This window comes from Chrysochloris asiatica, unplaced genomic scaffold (genome assembly GCF_000296735.1).
Source record: "Chrysochloris asiatica unplaced genomic scaffold, ChrAsi1.0 scaffold00276, whole genome shotgun sequence".
Taxonomy (NCBI): Eukaryota; Metazoa; Chordata; class Mammalia; order Afrosoricida; family Chrysochloridae; genus Chrysochloris; species Chrysochloris asiatica.
Window position 1 is genome coordinate 2,847,327 of NW_006408794.1, and position 19,680 is coordinate 2,867,006.

Here is a 19,680-nt window from a genome sequence, read left to right on the forward strand (position 1 = left end):
TGAGAAACGACTATATGAAGAAGAACATAGCATCAAGGTTGATGGAAGGCAATATGCAGATGACACAACCTTGCTGAAACTGATGACCTGAAGCACTTAAAGGATCACAGCAGTTGATGAGGATCAAAGAATACAGCTTTCTGGATGGAATGCAACGCGATGTTTAAAAAAAAAAAATCCTTGCAATGGAATTAGTAAACAACATCATGATAAACAGAGAAAAGATTGAAGTTGCCAAGCATTGGCTCTCCAGTCAATACTAATGGAACCAGCAGACGAGAAATCAAATGATGGTATTCCATTGGGCCAAATGTGCTGCAAAATAGCTAGTTAAAGTGTTAAAGATCAAAAATACCACTTTGAGGACCAGATTTGTCTGACTCAAATCATGGTATTTTCAATTTCCTCATAGGCATGGGAAAGCTGGACAACGAGTAAGAAAAACCATAAAGAAATGATGCCTTCAAATTATGGCGTAGGCAAAGAACATGAAAGTACCACTGACTGGTAGAAGAGCAAACAAATGTCTTTTTTGTGTACAACCAGAATGCTCCTTTGAAGTACACATGGTGAAATTTTTTCTTATGTAATTTGGATATGTTATTATAAGGGACCAGTCACTGGAAAAGTACATCATGCTTGGTAAAGTTGAGCGTCATGGAAAAAATTTACCCCTAAGGAGCTCTGGTAGCATAGTGGTTACGAACCTGGCTGCTAACCTCAAGGTCAGCAGTTTGGAACTACCAGTTGTTCTGCGGGAGAAAGATGAGGCTTTCTGTTCCTGGAAGATTTGCAGTCTCAGAAACCCTGTACAGGGTCACTATGAGTTGGAACCCACTCCATGGTACTTAACAACAACAACAAGATGGAATGATACTATTAGTTGCAGCAAGGGCTCAAACAATTTTGAGGCTACTGCTTTGTTTTCTGTTGTGCGCAGGGTGGCTATAAGTTAGAACCAACTTGCTGGCATTAAAAATACACAAATTATTTGGTGATATTGGTTACATTTTTTCACAATATGTGATTAAGTCTCATTCTTTCCATTCTGGTTGAACTGTTTTTGTGCTCTAGTTTTCCTGTTCTCTTACTATCTTATAAGTAGTCCTGCTGGTACAGTAGGCTTACATTGAGGTGCTTACCACAGGTCACAGGTTCAAACCCACCAATTGCTCAGTGGGAAAAAGATGAGGTTCTCTGCAGCTGTAAAGATTTACACTATAACTGCCTGTGGAGCAGTTTTACCTGTCTTTATAGGATCACTAGACTTACCAGCACTGGGTTTTGTAGCTTTTCATCTTTGCTGCAGAGTAATTTTTGACAGTTTGTTCTTCTATTATTGTTGTTAAGTGCTGTGGCGTTTCCAACTCAGCAATCCTACATAGGGTTTTCGAGGAGTGGCTGGTAGGTTTGAACTACTGACCTTGTGGTTAGCAGTCCAGTGCTTATACTACAATGCCACAGTTGTTTTTGTGTTGTTTTGTTTTTAAAGAAGCTCATTACTCACAGGTGATATTCTGTACTTTATGATCCAGTCTGTTGTTTAACTAATACGTGACCTCCAGGGATAATTTTTTTATTTACCTTAATTTAAAAAAGATATATTTTAAAAATTGTGTTATTCTTTAGAATATATACAGCAGACATAAACAATTCAACTATTTCTGCATGTACAAGTTGGAACGTTGATTACATTCTTGGAGTTGTGCAGTCATTCTTAACCATCCTTTTCTGAGTTGTTCCTTCCCATTAAATAAAATCACTGTCTCTAAGGTTCCATTTGATCTTTAGAATTGTAGCATAGTGGTTACAAATCGAACTGCAAACCGCAAGGTCAGCAGTTCGAAACTACCAGCTGTTCCGTGGGAGAAAAATGAGGTTTTGTGCTCCTGTGAAGATTTACAGTCTCGGAAACCCTGTTACAGGGTCGCCATGAGTCGGAACCGACTCCACGGCACATAACCACCAGATAATTCTTAACAACACCACGATAATTCTTAAAAGAGCATAATGCTCAAGGTGGACATTTATTTACTAGTTAAGCTTAAACAGTTGTTTGGTTTCAAGAAGACTTCAGGGTCTTGTGATAATAGGATGAGATTGCCTCTCATTATCAGATTATTTCATTTACAGGGGTTTTGAGAATTTATCCTGAACAGGTTTACTGAGAGGAGTTGTTGTTAAGTGCCGTAGGGTTGGTTCCATTCTGACTCTTAGCGACCCTGTATAGGCTTTCCGAGGAGCACCTGATGGGTTTGAACCGCCAACCTTGCGGTTTGAATTCTAGCGCTGATCCTAGAGTGCCACACTTGTTTCACATGATTATCTACTGGAACAAAATATATATGCTGTAAATTTCCTTTTAGACACGTACATACCATGTGTTTTTTTTTTCAGAAGTTCCTAGAAAGATATTTTGATTAAATTATCTTTTTTATATTGTGTAGCTCGTAGTGAAAAAAAGAAACATCAGATTTGGGTATCTAGAACTCATGTTTCTGCCACTTATGATAGATAGGAAATTATGAAAGTTACCAATCGTTCTGAACCTTAATTATGCTCAAGGTGTTTGGAAAATTAGTTGAACTTTGTGTAGTTCAGTGTTTTAAGTGTTGAATAATACTTCACAAATCCAACTTAAGTACTTGTACCAACGGTATTCAAACTGTTTTCATTTTCTTGTGGCTCAAGATTCTTTTTAAAATAATGTGTATCTCTCTGGTCCTGACAACTATTGTCCTTGGGCAAAATGAAATTATTAGGGATTGGTCAAAAACTATAATTTGGGGTTGGTCAGCAACTATATCATAAAGTTTAAAAAATTTTTTTTTAGTTTGATTCATTTTAAGAGTCAGTCATACTGTGCACTGGAAATTACCTATATACTGTCTTTGTCATTTTACAGCTTCCTAAGATTAACATAAGCTTCTCCCAGTGGAGCCAGAAAGTTAACAGCTCATGACTTCTGATCAGGACACTAAAGTTGTGGCTGAACCGCAGGTGCAGCAAGTACAAGAAGTGAAAGACAGTTCTCATCTGGTAAGCATTTTCTTTTTTAAAATTATAATTGGTTTAATACACTTATTTTAATACATTTTTTTCTAGATGGTCTACATTGACTCCAGTTATTGTTCTGGTGTGGCACTGTTGGATAAGCATTGGACCACTAATGGTTCAAACCTACCTGCAACTCCTCAGAAACCTTGTGCATGGTCTCTCTGAGTCAGAACGGACTCAAGGGCACTTAACAGCAATATCTTGTGGTCTGCATATGAACATATTTGGAGTAGATTTGTGGGTAGAAGGAGGAGCCTGGGAGGCACAGTGGTTAAGCCATTGGCTGCTAACCAAAAGATCAGTGGGTTGACTCCACTAGCCACTCTGTGGGGACAAATGTGACAGATTAACACTAAAAAATCCATTGCCATTGAGTCACATCTGATTCATAGTGACCTACCTATAGGACAGAATAGAACTGTCTCACAAGCTTCCTTCCCAAGGCTGTAAATCTTTAAGGAATCACTGAAACATACTCTCATATCCTGTGGAGTGGTTAGCTGAACTCCTTAACCACTGCAACTCTGCATTCATCTCTATAAAAATTACAGGCTTAGAAACCCTTCGGGGTAGTTCTGCTCTGTCCTATAGAGTCCCTGTTAATTGAAATCAACACAGTGTAATGTATTTGGTGTGTGTGTGTGTGTATGTAGCGGGGGTAGGGGTGGGTGAATTCTGTAGCGAAAACTACAGCTATTTGATGATGGCAGTGGTGTGGTGATGGTTGTGTGTCAATGAGTCAGTTCCAACCCATAGCGACCCTGAATAGGGTTTCTGAGGCTGTAAATCTTTACAGGAGCAGAAAGCTTCGTCTTTCTCTTAAGGTGTAGCTGGTAAATTTGAACTGCTGACCATATGATTAGTACAATTTTAATTATAGCTCTAGATACATAAAGCTTTGATTTTAAATTTACCAATAAAAAATGCAATGATATGTAAATATTTTAATAATATTACAGCCACCTTATATAGTTTAAAAGTAGCATATATTTAAAGAATTGATATTTTAATATACATATTTCATTTCAACAGCCTTCATTCATTGTAAGATTTTATCATCTCAAGTAGTATTGTTAAAAGTTTCAAAATGGTTTTGGAAAACGTAGATTTAAAAAAAAAAAAACTACAAGGAATTTTGCTTATGATGTTCAATAAGAATTTTTAAATATTTAAAATTTCAAGTCTTAAACATAGTTTGAAAAATTTCACCAGATTTCTTTGTTATATAAAAATATATTTCTCTGAATTTTATTTTGCTTAGTTATTTTGATTTATAAACATTTACATTGTATAATTGTGTTTTTGATATTTTCAATTTATAGATGAATGGTCCTATATCTCAAACCTCTTCTCAGACAAGTTCCATTCCAGCTTTGAGTCAGGTAATTCAGTTCTGAGATTAATCATAGATGATTTGATTTTTTTTAAATGTTGTGAATTATGTGATAGTTTACATGGGAGAACATTAGCTTTACATTCATCCTATCATATATCGTTTCATTGCCATGGTTACAATCCCCTCCATGTATCATCAACCAACCATAGGGCACACCCTGTAAGCCTGCCCCTAGTCATCAGCTCACAGCCCCTCTCCCTCTCTGGGTCTCAAGTCTCCAGCCGCTCCATCTCTTCTAGTCTCTCTGCCTCCATATCTGGTGTCACTCTTTGTCTGGATAGGGTCCGCTCTTCTCCCTTGATGATCCCAGGGACATCTGCTCCTAGACTGCATAATCAATCTTTCCCCTCCTTTTGCTACAAAACGTCTTTACATTTTCAAACCTCACAATTAGTCTTGATAACAATTATTCACTATTGTGTCACATGAGATCTATCTGCATCTGCTTCTATCAGCCCCACCCAGACAGATTGGATACTACTCATTGGAGATTCTACCTTCCTCCACGTCCTCTGGATCTAGGCTCCCTCTGGAAAGTTTGTAAGCCAGTCACTTCTTGCCTTTGTAGCCCCCCTTCATTTTGGGTAGCCATTGTCCAAGTTGCCCATCCCTGTCTACTCTGTGTATGGAGGGAGGTGGGAATGATCCTTGCTGTAAAAATTTTTTTCCCTCTTTTGAGCTACTGCATCCAAAGGTGTAGTTCAAGTTCGTCAAATTGTATCTTCTTCTAGTTGAGCTCTAATCATCTATTCACTGAAGCCAGGTCAAGTGTGGGTGTTCTTTTGCATATGCCGTCTCTTCTTATCAGCTGGATGCTTCACTCCCCACTCTAGTCCTCTGTGCCTATGTCACTGACTCTGGGCCCAGTAGTCCCCAGATCTTGCCACACTGTTGGCCAACCAGGTCTCCACCTGGGTTCACAGGAGACTAGTGAACGTTGTAGGGCTTAGCTTGCAGCTTCATTGTTTATTGGTGGCAAATGTGGTCATCATTCAGAGAGTGTATTCCCATTGAATATTAGTCTTGGAAGGGGGTTTTCTTTGAAGGGACCCGAACACTTGCCTTGATGTCTCCTGGGCGAGCAGCTTGCTTGTTCTTGTAGTTGGTTAGTTTTTTTATCTTCCTCTAGTTGAGTTATGATTATCAAGCTATCGAAGCTAGGTCAAATGGGTACTATATGCAAGTGTGGGCATTGTTGTGCATTTCCCCTCACTTTATATGAGCTGGACGCTTCACTCTCAGCTCAGCCCTCCGTGGCTATGCCCTTATACATGGGCTCAGGAGTCCCCAGGCCTACCATACTTTTGACTAACCACCCCTTCATGTTCTCTCTCTCATCTCCATATGCATATACTTTAAATCATCTCTTTTGCAGTTGTTAGGTGTTGTCAAGTCAGTTTCAATTCATAGTAAGCCTGTATGGGTTTCTGAGAAGAGGCTGCTGCTTTTGAACTTTCAGTTTGGTGGTTAGCAGTCCAGTCTTAGCCTATCATGCCACACCCAGGCTCCTGTTGTTAGGTACCATCGAGTTGGTACCAACTCATAGCAACCCTTTGCATAGCAGAATGAAACGCTGCCTGATCCTGGGCCAACCTCACTACCATCGCCAGGCTTGAGTTCATCGATGCTGCTACTTGCCCAGTCCATCTTATGGGGGGCCTTCCTCTTTTTCTCTGAGCCTCCACCTTACCAAACATGATATCCGTCTCCAGTGACTGGTCACCTCCTGACATGTCCGTAGTATGAGAGATGAAGTCTGGCCATCCTGGCCTCCAAGGAGCACTCTGGCTGCACTTCTTCCAACACAGATCTATTTTTGGCAGCCCATACGCTTTCATTATTCTCCTCCCAACATCATAACTCAAAGGCACCAATTCTTCTACGGTCTTCTTACTCAGTGTCCAGCTTTCACATACATATGAGGTTATTGAAAATGCTATGGCTTAGGTCAGTCACACCGTAGTCCTCAAGCTGATGTCTTTGCTCTTCAACACTTTAAAAAGGTCTTGTGCAGCAGATTTGCCTAATGCAGTATATTGTTTGATTTCTTCACTGCTGCTTCCATGAGTGTTGATAGTTGATCCAAGATGAATGAAGTCCTTGAGAACTTCATTCTTTTCTCCGCTGATAAAAATGTTGTTTATTGGTCCAGTGGTGAGGATTTTTGTTTTCTTGACATTGAGATGTAATTCATACCAAAGGCTGTGGTCTTTGATCTTCATCAGTAAATATTTTAAGTCCTCTTCATTTCAGCAAGCAAGGTTGTATCATCTTCATATCACAGGTTGTTAATGAGTCTTCCTTCACTCCCAGTGACACATTTTTCTTCATAGAACCCAGCTTCTTGGATAATTTGCTCAGCATACAGGTTGAATAAGTATGGTGAAAGAATACAACATTGTTGCACACCTTTGTTAATTTTAAACCATTCATTCAGTGTTCCCATGTTCTATTGGAACATCTGCCTCTTGGTCCAGGTACAGATTCCTCATGAGCACAAGTAAGTGTTCTGGAATACTCATACTTCGCAATGTTGTCCATAGCTTGTCATGATCCACACAATCAAAAGCCTTTGTATAGTCAGTAAAACACATTTAAACATCTTTCTGATATTCTCTGTTCTCAGTCAAGATCCATCGGACATCAGCAATGATATCCCTCGTTCTACGGCCTCTTCTGAATCCAGCTTGAACCTCTGGAAGTTCTCTGTCAATGTATGCTTGCAGCCGTTTCTGTATTAATTTTAGAAAAATTTTACTCTCATGGGATATTAAAGAGATTGTCCGATGATTTCCGCATTCCGTTGGTCACATCTCTTTGGAATAGGCACAAATCAGTTGGCCAGATAGTTGTCTTCCAAATTTCATGGCAGAGATGAGTGAGTGCTTCCTGTGCCACCTTACTTTCTTAAAAGATTTCAATTTGTATTCCATTAATTCCTGGTGCCTTGTTCTTTGCCAGTTCCTTCAATGCACCTTGGACTTCCTTCTTCAGTATCATTGGCTGATGATCATATGCTACCTCTTGATATGGTTGAACATTAAACGTTTCTTTTTGGTACAGTGACTCTACTCTTTGTATTCTTTCAATGTTGATGCTTTCTGCATCATTCGGGAGTTTGTCCAGAGAGTCTTTCAATAACAAAAGTCGAGGCTTGACTTTTTTCTTCAGTTCCCCCAGCTTGAGAAATGCTGAGTGTGTTTTTCCTTTTTGGTTTTCTGATTCCAGATCTTTGCACATTTTGTTGTAATATTTGGCTTTATCTTCTTGAGCTGTTATTTGAAATTTTCTATTCAGCTCTTGGACCTCCTCATTTCTTCCATTTGCTTTAGCATCTCTACGCTGGAGAACAAGTTTCAATGTCTCTTTTGACAACCATTTTGACTGTTTCCTTCTTTCTTGTGTTCTTAATGACTTTTTGTTTTCTTCATGTATGATGTTCTTGATGTCATCCCACAACTCTTCTAGTCTTCGGTCTTTAAGCATATCAAATCTGTTTTTCAGATGATCTCTAAATTCAGGTGGGATATATTCAAGGTCGTATTTTGGCTCTCGTGAACTTGTTTTCATTGTCTTCAGGTTCAGTTTCAGTTTGCATATGAGTAATTAATGGTCTGTTCCACAGTCTGTTCCTGGCCTTGCTTTGACTGCTGATATGGAGCTTTTTCATCGTCTCTTTCCTCAGATGTTGTCAATTTGATTTCTATGTATTCCATCTGGTGAGGTCCATGTGTATAGTCATCTCTTATGTGTCTAAAGAAGGAAGTTGAAATGAACGAATCATTGGTTTTGCAGAATTCTATCATGCGTTCTCCAGAATAATTTCTATCACCAAGGTCATGTTTTCCAACTACTGATCCTTCTTCTTTGCTCCCAACCTTTGCATTCCCATCACAAGTAATGATCAGTACATCTTGATTGCATGTTTGATAAATTTCAGATTGAAGAAGTTGGTAGAATTTTTCTCTTTCATCCTCATTGGCTTTATTGGTTGGTGCATAAATTTGAATAATAGTGGTGTATTAACTGGGCTTCCCTGCAGGTGCATGGGCTTCCCTGCAGGTGCACAGACAGCGTTGTTCCTCATGACTGATCTGGATATGTTCTTTTTGACAGTGAATGCAACACCATTCCTCTTCAGTTTGTCATTTCCGGCATAGTAAGCCATGTGGGCATCAGATTCAGAACGGCCAATACCAGTCCATTTCAGTTCACTAATGCCTCAGATACCATGTTTATGCGTTCCATTTCATTTTTGACAATGTCCAATTTTCCCAGATTCATACTTTGTACATTCTATGTTCCAATTTTCAATGGATGTTTATAGCTATTTCTCTTCATTTTGAGTTGTGCCCCATCAACAAATGAAGGTTCTGCGGGCTTTTCTCTCACGGGCTTTACTCCATTTTCATCATCATGGTCAACTCTACTTTTGAGGAGGCAGCTATTCCCCAGTCGCATTTTGAGTGCCTTCCAACCTGAGGGGTCATTTACCAGCACTATATCTGACAGTGTTTCTCTTCTATTCATAAGGTTTTCAGTGACTAAATAATCAGAAGTAGTTCATCACTCCTTCCTAGTCTGTCTTTGTCTGGAAGCTCATCTGAAACCTGTCCACCATGAGTGACCCTGCTGGTATTTAAAATACCGGTGGCATAGCTTTCAGTGTCACAGCAACTCAGAAGCCACCACAGTACAACAAACTGACAGACAGGTGGTGTAGGACTCCTTAATTCGTCTCTAAATTACCTGTGATACCTAATATTATAGCAATGCTTTGTAAATAGCATTTTACACTCTCTCATAGTTTTGATGTGGCACTGCAGGATAATGCACTGGACCACAAGGTCAGTTTGAACTGTAAGATTGGTGGTTCAAACCCATCAGCTGCTCATCAGAATCCCTACTCAGGGTCGCTATGAGTCGAAATCGACTCAAGGGCATGTAACAAAATACCACTTTGAAATTGACTGGCTAGATAGGTGCTTCCAAGTTTGTTCCGACTCATGGCGACCCGGCTTAGGGTTTCTGAGTCTCTAAATCTTTATTGGAGCAGAGTTTCTCCCGCCAAGTACCTGATGGACTCTTAACTTCGGACCCTATGGTTAGCAGCCCAACTTTTAAGCCACTACACCACCAGGACTCCTTTCAAACCCCTAGGACGATTTTTATAAAGAAGGAAAGGAAAAAAAATATGTTGGCAAAGTTGTGTTCCCCTTATGAATTGGTGGCAATTGTTTGCCATTCATTTATCTTGTTTGAAGAAGTCTATTCAAGTCATTTTCCCTATTTTAAAATTACATTGTTTGCCTTTTTCTTTTTGAGTTGTATGAGGTTTTTTTTGCCTGTATATTTTATATACTCAATCTTAACATGGTTTCCAAATATTTTGCTCCATTCTGCAGAATGTGTCTTTACTTTCTTGATAATGTCCTTTGATGCACAAAAGTGGTTTATTTAATGTGCAAGCTACCCAGATACACAGTGGCCCCAGAAGTGGAGTCAAGCAAATAAGTCCCAGGACCACATAGTTTTTCTTTCTATTGTACATGGAGTCACCGTCTTCGGGAGCCACCTTGACATTACTCACGAAAAGATGAAGAAATAGTTGATTTGATAATGAACCACCATAATAAATGGAAATGTGTCTTAATCTGTTTTACTTATATGAGGAACACAAAAGTAATTTAATTGATGCAACAATGTCATCTACTTAGAGAACCTAGATTCTATATCTTCCTTTTTCGGGTCATATTTCTGTAGAATTTCTGCATAACAAATAATGTGCACAGAAATAGCTACCTCTTTGAGGTTTTGTGGACCCACTGAAGCCCATTTATGAGCTCCAAATTAAAAAATTGTACTCTTCTAAATAGTGTACTTTTCAACCAAGTTACATGACATTGCTTGAAACGCTTCTCTCTTGGAGTAACTCATTAAGCCTAATAGTTATTTTCTGTTCTATTGATTCATTTGTATTTTACCATAAATAAACCGCGAGTTTGAAAAATGATTATGAGTTAGTTATGCTTAAGAAAACAATAAACAACCAGATACTTTGCCATCAAGTTGATTGAGTCATAGTGACCCTTTGGGACATTGTAGAATTGAGCCATGTCAAAGCGTTACCAAGGTTGTAAATCTTCATAGTGGCAAAGTGCCACATCATTTTCCTGTGGAGTGGATGTTAAGGTCAAACCTCCAAACTTTCACTTAAGGTTCTTAATCACCATACACCCAAGGGCTCTTTTGATTATGCTTAAGATGCATGAGATAAAAGTACAGTGAAAGTCAAAAACTGTTTCAACCAGGGTGCTGGTTTATACATGCCAGGGTTTATTTTAAACAAATTATATTTAAACATATTTATGCAATCCTAGGATGGCTGTGGATAAATATGTTCTCTCAGTAATATACTACAAGTCTCATTAAGGGACCTGCAAAAAAAAGGTCCAGTCAAGCCAGTGACTTCTGAGATTATCTGGATCAGTTAAATTCAAGGCAGATAGGTCACTTCAGAAGATTTTGATAACCGTTCTTGGGATCCCAAGGGGGTCATTTGATAGATATTCTCAAAGCCCACAGGATCTTACTATGAAGAAATTTTGAATGGAAAACAGTTTTCAATGGCAGTGGTAAATAAGAAGGTCAGAAAAATTGTGCTAATGAATTGTTTCATCACAGCAATGTTCCTGCTTATTTATTCTTTGAGGGTAGCAAGGCTGTCCTATGAGAATTAACCTGGATAACCTTATCCCCATCCACTCCCCAGCCCAGATCTTGCCCCTTCTAAATGTTCAAAACTAAGAACATTTAAAAGGAATACAATATGAATTCCTCAAGGATACTGAAACTGCTGCTTTGACGTGGTGCAAATCAAAGATTATAGAATTCTTCAGGGAAGGGCTAGAGAGATGGAAACACTGTCTTTCGAAGTACATCTATAGATCTCATGAAGGGTATCTCAAGTAATAACTTCACATTTTGTTATTTTGGTTTAATGTTGCTGTGATTTTGTTGTAATACTTCTTTACTTAACGTTGTACTTAAATTGTTTTCTGGGGAGAAAGATACTGAGCCCTTCCTTATAACATGAAGGTGTAAAGTTTAAATTGGAATATAACTTCTCTGTATACTAATGTCTATGTGAGTACTTCAGTAAAACACAACCTATGTTAGAATAATTCTTTAAAAATCCTTTAAAAATAATGGCATCAGAAAACTTGAATCTTTTTTTAATTTATAATCTTTTTTAATTTATAGCCTTTGCTTTTTGATCATATAGCTTCTGACTAGCAATTGAAATGAATTATTGTAATATCTACATCTTGAATAAGAATAGGCTAGCATTTCATTGTACAGATAGAAAACTTAAATTTACTTAATATCTAGCGCCTTTTGTGTTAATTCTACAAGTGAGTGACATCTTTCTGCATAATTTGTTTGGTTTTGTACATTAGACTTTTCAGCAGGCTTTTAGTTTTATCTCTTTCTCATTTTATTAAAAGAAAAGACACAGAGCTTTTCTTTAGACATTAATCAATTTTCTTTGAAATCTTGGAAATGTTTTTATTTATATATAAGAAAGAGTAAAACTACCTTTGCCTCAGAATGATTTAGTTACAAAACAACATACTGTTTCTCCAGTTAGTACATTTAGTTACAAAACACATTGTTTTTCCAGTAAGTTATTACTGTGACTGCTCAGTAGTTTTGAAACACTTCCTCTAGGACCAAAGATTCTTTTTGGCTAGCTACTACAGAGTCACTTCTTCATCTTGTAAGATACTCATGGATGAGCTGTCTAACTCGTTATTATAAGTCAAGAGTTTTTTTTTGAGTGTAGGAAATGATCTCGACATTCATCTGTCCATTTTTTTGTACTTTGTGTCATATATAATGCTGTGATTCTGGAAGCTCTTTTAGTGGCATTTCACATACCAACAGGGTCAGCCATAATAGACAGGTTTCAGCAGAATTTCCAGACTAAGACAGTCTAGGAAGAAACGCTTGGCAAACTGCTTCTTAAAAAAAATGGCCAGTGAAAACCTTATGAATAGGAGTGGAACACAGTCTGGTATAGTACTAGAAGATGAGCCCCTTAGGGTTGTTGTTGTTGTTATGTGCCATCGAGTCAGTTCTGACCCATAGTGACCCTGTATAGGGTTCTGATGAGTGACTGGTGAGCTTGAACTGCCTCCCTTGCAGTTCAAACGGCTTTGTAGTCTGGCGCATTAACTCGCAGCACCACACCAGGACTCCTCCCCTCAGGGTAGAAGGCACTAAAAATATGAGAGTTGACCTTAATGACAAGGATGAAGTAAAACTTTAGGAACCTTCATTTGCTGGTGTGGCATAATTCAACATGAGAGGAAGCAGCTGCAAACATTCATTAATAATTGAAACATGGAATGTGCAAAGTATGAATCCAGGAAAACTGGAAGTTGTCAGAAATGGAATGGAAGGCATAAAGAGCCATTCCCAGGCATTAGTGAACTGAAACTTACTGGTATTGACCATTATGAATCAGTCAGTTGTATAGTCTACCATGCCAGGAATGACAAATTGAAAAGTAGTGGCACTACATTCATGATCAAAAAGAGTATTTCAAGATCTATATGGAAGTACAATGTTGTCAGTGGTAGGATTTTATATATATATATAAGTAAGACCAGTTAATATGACAATTATTCAAATTTATATACCAACCATTGATACCAAAATGAAGAAATTGAAGATTTTTACCAATATCTGCAGGTAGAAATTGTTAAAGATGCAAGCAAGATGCGTTGGTTTTTAACAGTTGCAATATGAAAGTTGGAAGCAGATGGATTATATTTACAAAGTATGTCTGTAGTATAGACGTGACACCGTAGATCACATGGTTTTTGCAAAACCACTGACGACTTCACTGCAGATACCATTTTTCAAGAACATAAATGGCAGCTGTACCCGTGGCCCTCATCTGATGAATTATCCAGGAATCAAGCTCGCTATATTTATGGAAAGAGACAAAGGAAGATTCCAGTATCATCAGTCAGAACAAGGCAGTTGCTGATTGCAGAACAGAACATTAGTTTCTAATATGAAAGCCAGATTGAAACATAAGAAAATTAAAATAAGTCAGTGAGAGCCAAAGTTAGACCTTTAGTGTGTCCTACCTTAATAAAATGGTGACTGGTAGCGTAGTGATTACTAATTGGGCTGCGAACCTTAAGGTCAGTAGTTTGAAACTACCAGCTGTTCCGCAGGAAAAAGATGAGGCTTTCTGCTCCCATAAAGATTTACAGCCTCGGAAACCCGGTACAAGGTCACTATGAGTTGGTTCTGATTCCACAGCACATAACCACCACCCTTAATAATATATTAGACTCATTGGACACTAATGACTAAAAATGAGTTGTGATATGATATCAAGGACATCATATGAATATAGAAAAAAGTAATTAAAAAGACAAGAAAGAAAGAAAAGACCAAAATGAATGTCAGAAAAGATTCTCAAACTTCTCTTGAATGTGAAATAGCTAAAGCAAAAGAAAGAAATGATAAAGTAAATCTGAACAGAAGGTTTCAAAGGGAAGCTCAAGAGGACAAGGTTAAACTATTATAGTGAAATGTGCAAAGATTAGGGATTTGAAAACAAAAAGGGAAGACCATGTTCTTTCCTCATGAGAGAAGGCATTTCTCAAGCTGAAAGAACTGACTTAAAAGTTCAAGACTCAGTGGCACTGTTGAAGGATACCATGGTAAAAATATTTAACAACACAGGAAACATTAAAAGAAGATGAAAAATAACAGTAACTGTCCCCCAAAAAAGGTAGATGTTTAACCATTTCAGGAGGTAGCATACGCTCAAGAACTGATGGTATTGGAGGAAGAAGTTCAAGCTGCACTGAAGGTACTGATGTAAAACAAGGCTACAGTAACTGACAGAATACCAGTGGAAATGTTTCAGCTAAACAGTGCAGCACTGGAGATGTTTGTTCATTATGTCAAGAAAAGTGGAAGATAGCTACCTGGCCAACTGACTAGAAGAGATCCATATTTATGCCCATTCCAAAGAAAATTGATCACAATGCAGAAAATATCATTGCTATCACACACAAGTAAAAACTTTGGTTAAGATTATTCAAAAATGGTTGCAGTACTTTAAAGACAGTGAACTGCCAGAAATTTAAGCCAAATTCAGGAGAGGATGTGAAACGAGGGAAATCATATGGATCTTGGCTGAAAGTAGAGAATACCAGAAATATATTTAGCTGGGTTTTATTGACTACTCAGAGACATTTGTAGATCTTACCAAACTATTGGTAACATTGTGAAGAATGGGAATTCCAGAACACTTAATTGTGCTCATGTGGAACCTGTATGTAGAATAAGAGGTAGTCTTTCGGATAGAACAAGGAGATACAGTGGATGCATTGAAATCAGGGAAGGTGTGCCATCAGGGTTGTATACTTTTACCATATTTATTCAGTCTGTATGCTGAGCAGATATTCTGAGAAGCTGGACTATATGAAAAAGAACATGGTGTCAGGATTAGAGAATGATTCATTAATTATCTGTGGTATCAGATGAAACATCTTTGCTGAAAACAAAGAGGACTTCACAGTGCTTGATAAAGTTCAGAGAATACAGCCTTCAGTATGGATTACACCTCAATATAAAGAATACAAAAACTCTCATAACTAGAGCAATAAGTACATCATGCTAAACAGAAAAATAATGAAATTGTCAAGGGTTTCATCATTTTGATTCCACAGTCAATGTCCATGGAAGCAGCAGTCAAGAAATTGAATGATGTATTTCATTAGGTTAATCTTCGGAAAAAGTTCTCTTTAAAGTGTTAAAAAGCAAAGATGTCTCTTTAAGAACTAAGGTCCTGATCCAGGTCATGGTATTACTGGTTGCCCCATGGCACTGTGGGTTAATTGCTAGGCTGCAAATTATGGTTTGAACCGTAAGGTCGGCTATTCAGGTTCACTAGCTGCTCCTCGGAAACCCTGTAGAGCATCTCTATGGGTCAGAACCTACTCGACAGCACTTAACAGCAAAAACAATAAGAAAGACTGAAGAATAATTGATACATTTGAACTGTGGTTTTTGAGAAAACTATAGAATACCGTATAAGATTGCCAAAAGTACAAACAAATCTGTTTTGTGAGAGGTATAGCCAGAATACTCCTTAGTGGCTAGGATGATGACACTTCATCTCAGGTACTTTGGGCATGTTGTCCAAATGTGACCAGTCCCTGGAGAAGGATATCATGCTTGGTAGTAAATGGTCAGCAAAAAGAGGAAGACATCAAAGAGATGTACTGATAAAATGACTGCAACAAAGGGCTCAAACACAACAACAGTTATGAGGATTGCTCCTGACTGGTCAGTGTTTCCTTCTATTTTTTGTGAGGTTGCTATGAGTCAGAGCTGACTCAGTAGCACCTAATAACAACAGGAAATTGTTGAATTTGATATCTCTTTATCATGGTTGTACTCTTGGTGTGACACTGTAGGATCAATACTGGACTGTGAACCATGAGGTTAGCAGTCAAATCTACCAGCTGCTCCTTGGAAACCTCATACAGGATCACTATAAATCCAGACTGACTCAATGGCACTTCATAGTAAAAACATTTGTCATGGTTAGTCACGTCTTTAGAGTTGTCCATTATTTTGAGTCACTGACAGAGAAATGTTTATACACCTTTTTTACCTTAGCACCTTTTAGATTCAAGATAGAGTTTTGGGGTATAAGTAATAATAAAGGGATTTCTTACTCATTATTTCTTTGGCTTAATTCTTTGTTGTATCTTTGTACAAATGAGCTGCCTGCCCATTGGTAAAACTTCTCATTCTATGTAGAAACTTTTTATAGATGATTGGCACCTTAGTAATAGTTTTTCATGACTCAGGAATCAGTAAGAACAGTATCTCGTACCTTTGTGTTAGTTGTTGTTAAGTGCCATTGAGTCGGTTCTGACACAGAGCGTTCCAGTACAGAGTTTCTAAGGAGCACCTGGTGAACTTGAACTGCTGATCTTGCAGTTTAAATGGCTTTGCTGTCTGGCACATTAACCCTTAGCGCTACACCAGGACTCCTCTCCTAGCTTAGAAAACTATAATTTCTTTACAAAATTTATATTTGTTACTGCTTCTTTTTGCATCATCTGGAATATGATAAGCATTTTTCTGCAAATTCTTAATTCAGTATTGTATCTTTAGTTTACTCTTTATTAAGGGATTTTATTAAACGTTTACTTAAATATCAACGTTGTGCGGTGCTACTTGTATAAGGAATTCTACTGAAAGAATAGTCAAACATATGGGTAAGAAATGCCTAAGTGTCAGTCTTTTACCTGGCAGCTTGCAACCTACTTGAGCTCAGAAATTTTGATGTGCAGTCACTGAAGCTTATATATTTATGTGAAGTACACAGATCTAAGTATACAAGTTAATGAATTTTCATTTATTGTGGGATGTGGGCAATAACCACCTAGATCTTGCAAGTGAACATTACTGGAGACCCCCTATGGGTTTGGTTGGCATCAATTAGCAAATACTTCATGACTGTAGAAATTGTAAAAATATAATGTGTAAATTAGAATCAGGGAACATCAGTAGATTAAATATATCAGCATCAAGGAGTCACATCAAAAGGACTTGTACTGTTTTGCCACAAAAGCAAAATTTGCAATTTCTCAAATGGTCAAGCTGTTTGTACATTCTGTTGGTACTTCTAATTCTGACTTCTATTCTTCTCAAGGAAGCCAGTGTCTCGCCTTCGGATTGTTGCAATATCCCTTTTCTACCATTGCCCTGCTACATTTCATTCTTTTTTTCCATAGTAATGTTACTTTATTGTTGAAAATATGCACAGTAAGACATACCAGTAGTTTTGTACATTTACCATTTAGTGACATTAATTATATTCTTGGGATTGTGTAACCTTTCTCTGTTCTTTTTTGATACCTTGCTCTCCCATTTACATAAATTCAGTGCCACTTAAAGTCCCTATCTGCTATTGTCATCTTGATCTCATATAGACAGTTCTTGAAAGAGCGTAATGTTCAAGGCAGGCTTTTTTTTTTTTTTTTTAACTTGTTTGATTTTAAGAAGATGGTTTAAGGATTAACAGATGGTCTCTGGGCCATACTTTAAAAAGTTTAACCAACCTTCATTGCTCCCCTGGAAATCAGGAGTTCATGAGAATTTGAAAGTCTGTTTTGCATTTTCCTCCTTTTGATCAGGACTCTAATGTGGAATCTTTGATCAAAGTATTTAGTAATGGTATAGCAGGGCCACTTCCATTTCTTCTGGTGACACTTCATTTTCATTGCAGTGGCCAGAGGATTCCTTTTAAAATGGTCAGTCTGAAACATGTCACTTGGCTCAAACTTCAGAGTAAAATCAATCCAAGGTCCTTACAGACACTGCAAAGTTTGAAACCCTCTAACCTTTCTGACCTTACCTCCCAATGACTCATTCCTCTTGTCACTCTTCTCTAGTCTCAATGGACTCCTAAATGACTTTTGAACTTTCTAGGAGCTCTCCAGGAACAAGGATTTCTGCCTTGATTGTTTCTGGCATACCTTTTCCCAAAAGTCTGCGTTGCTTGATCCCTTAACATTCTTTGGGTCTTGATTCATATCTCCCCTGGAAGCCATATTTGTATCAACTGTAAAATTACAACTCCTGCCTCTTACTTTCCCCATTTTCCTTACCCTCTGTTTACCACGTAACGCTTGCTAACATTTTTAGTATTAAAGTTTAATGTCAGCATCTCTCCCCCATTTAGTCTCTATCCCACAACTAGGATATAAACTCCATCAGGGCTGAAATTTTTCATTGTGTTTACTCTCGTATTCTGGTGTCTACCTGACACATTTGATGCACGGTAAATATTTTTTAATTGAAGAAATGTGTTACATAAGAAATTATTCACAACACAACATTGATGGTGGTGCGATTATATGCTATGGAGTCACTTCTGACTCATGGAGACCAGTTTGACTGGTAGTTTCAAACTGCTGACCTTGAAATTATCAGCTGCCTCATAATCCACTACAATACCACGACTCCTCACAACATTGATAGCCATAGCACATTTGTATGTATGGTACTTTAGAGCATATCGTGTGTACAGTTGGCTCTATACCTATCACAGAACTGGGTATTTTATCAACATTTTATAAATGAGGACACTGTGGCATAGACAAGCCTAAGTAATTTTCCCAAGATTACTCAGTAAGTGGCAGAACCAGCATTTGAACCCTGACAATCTGGTCTTGGAGTTCTGGTGTGGTGCTGTAGGATCAAACTACTGCAAACTCCTTGAAAACGCTATACAGGGTTTCTGTGAGTCAGAACTGACTTGACACTAAATAACAACAGTCTAGTCTCAGAGTCCAAACTCAAGATGTAAAATGCTCACATTTTGTATAAAAATTGTCACACGAGAACTTAATTTGCTGTGTAAACTTTCACCAAAAACAGTAAGATATTTTTTGTTAATAATAAAAAAGATATAATATTTCCTTATTGGCAACTTACATTATTTCATTAAAATAGTGAGACAAGAAGAGAAATAATAAGAACAAACAAAACCATCTTTGTTTTTTTCTTGTCTCACTATAAATGTTTCTCTAGGCATATGAAAATTCTTTGCATTATATCTCAGTGGTTGAAACCCATTTTTTTTTTTAATGTTTTATTGTGAATTATGTGATAGTTTATGTGGCAGAACATTAGTTTTACATTCATTCTATCGTATATCGTCTCTTTGCCATGGTTACAATCCCCTCCATGCAGTCCTTCCCCTGTACCCCCCAGGTCTTCAGCACACAGTCGCTCTCCCTCTCTGGATCTAAAGTCTCCAGCTGCTCCATCGCTCCACGTCATCATCTCTGGCTCCATTTCAGGCATCACTGCTTCTCTGTGTAGAGTCCCGCTCTCTGCTCTTCTCCCTTGATGGATCTACGAACCTCCGCTCCTAGACTGAAAAGTTAATCACTCCCCTCCTTGCTATAAGACATCTACCTTTACATTTCCGACCCTCACAAACAGTCCTGATAACAGTTATTCACTATTGTATCACAAGAGATCCGTCTGCATTTCATAGCATCAGCCCCGCCTAGAAAAATTGGATACTACTCACTGGAGATTCTACCTTCCTCCAGGCCCTGTGGATCTAGGTTCCCTCTTGAAAGCTTGTAAGCCAGTCACTTCTT

General features: G+C 38.0%; 1 protein-coding gene across 1 annotated transcript in view; it reads left to right on the plus strand.

Moving 5' to 3' along the window:
- The first annotated feature begins 2,958 nt into the window (after window positions 1-2,958).
- The window catches only part of LARP4B (La ribonucleoprotein domain family, member 4B), a 98,737-nt gene continuing 82,015 nt past the window's right edge, over window positions 2,959-19,680 (plus strand). Inside the window, exons 1-2 of the mRNA XM_006874420.1 lie at window positions 2,959-3,039; window positions 4,380-4,439. Of these exons, the coding sequence (XP_006874482.1) occupies window positions 2,959-3,039; window positions 4,380-4,439 (141 nt within the window). The remainder of the gene's footprint in view (window positions 3,040-4,379; window positions 4,440-19,680) is intronic.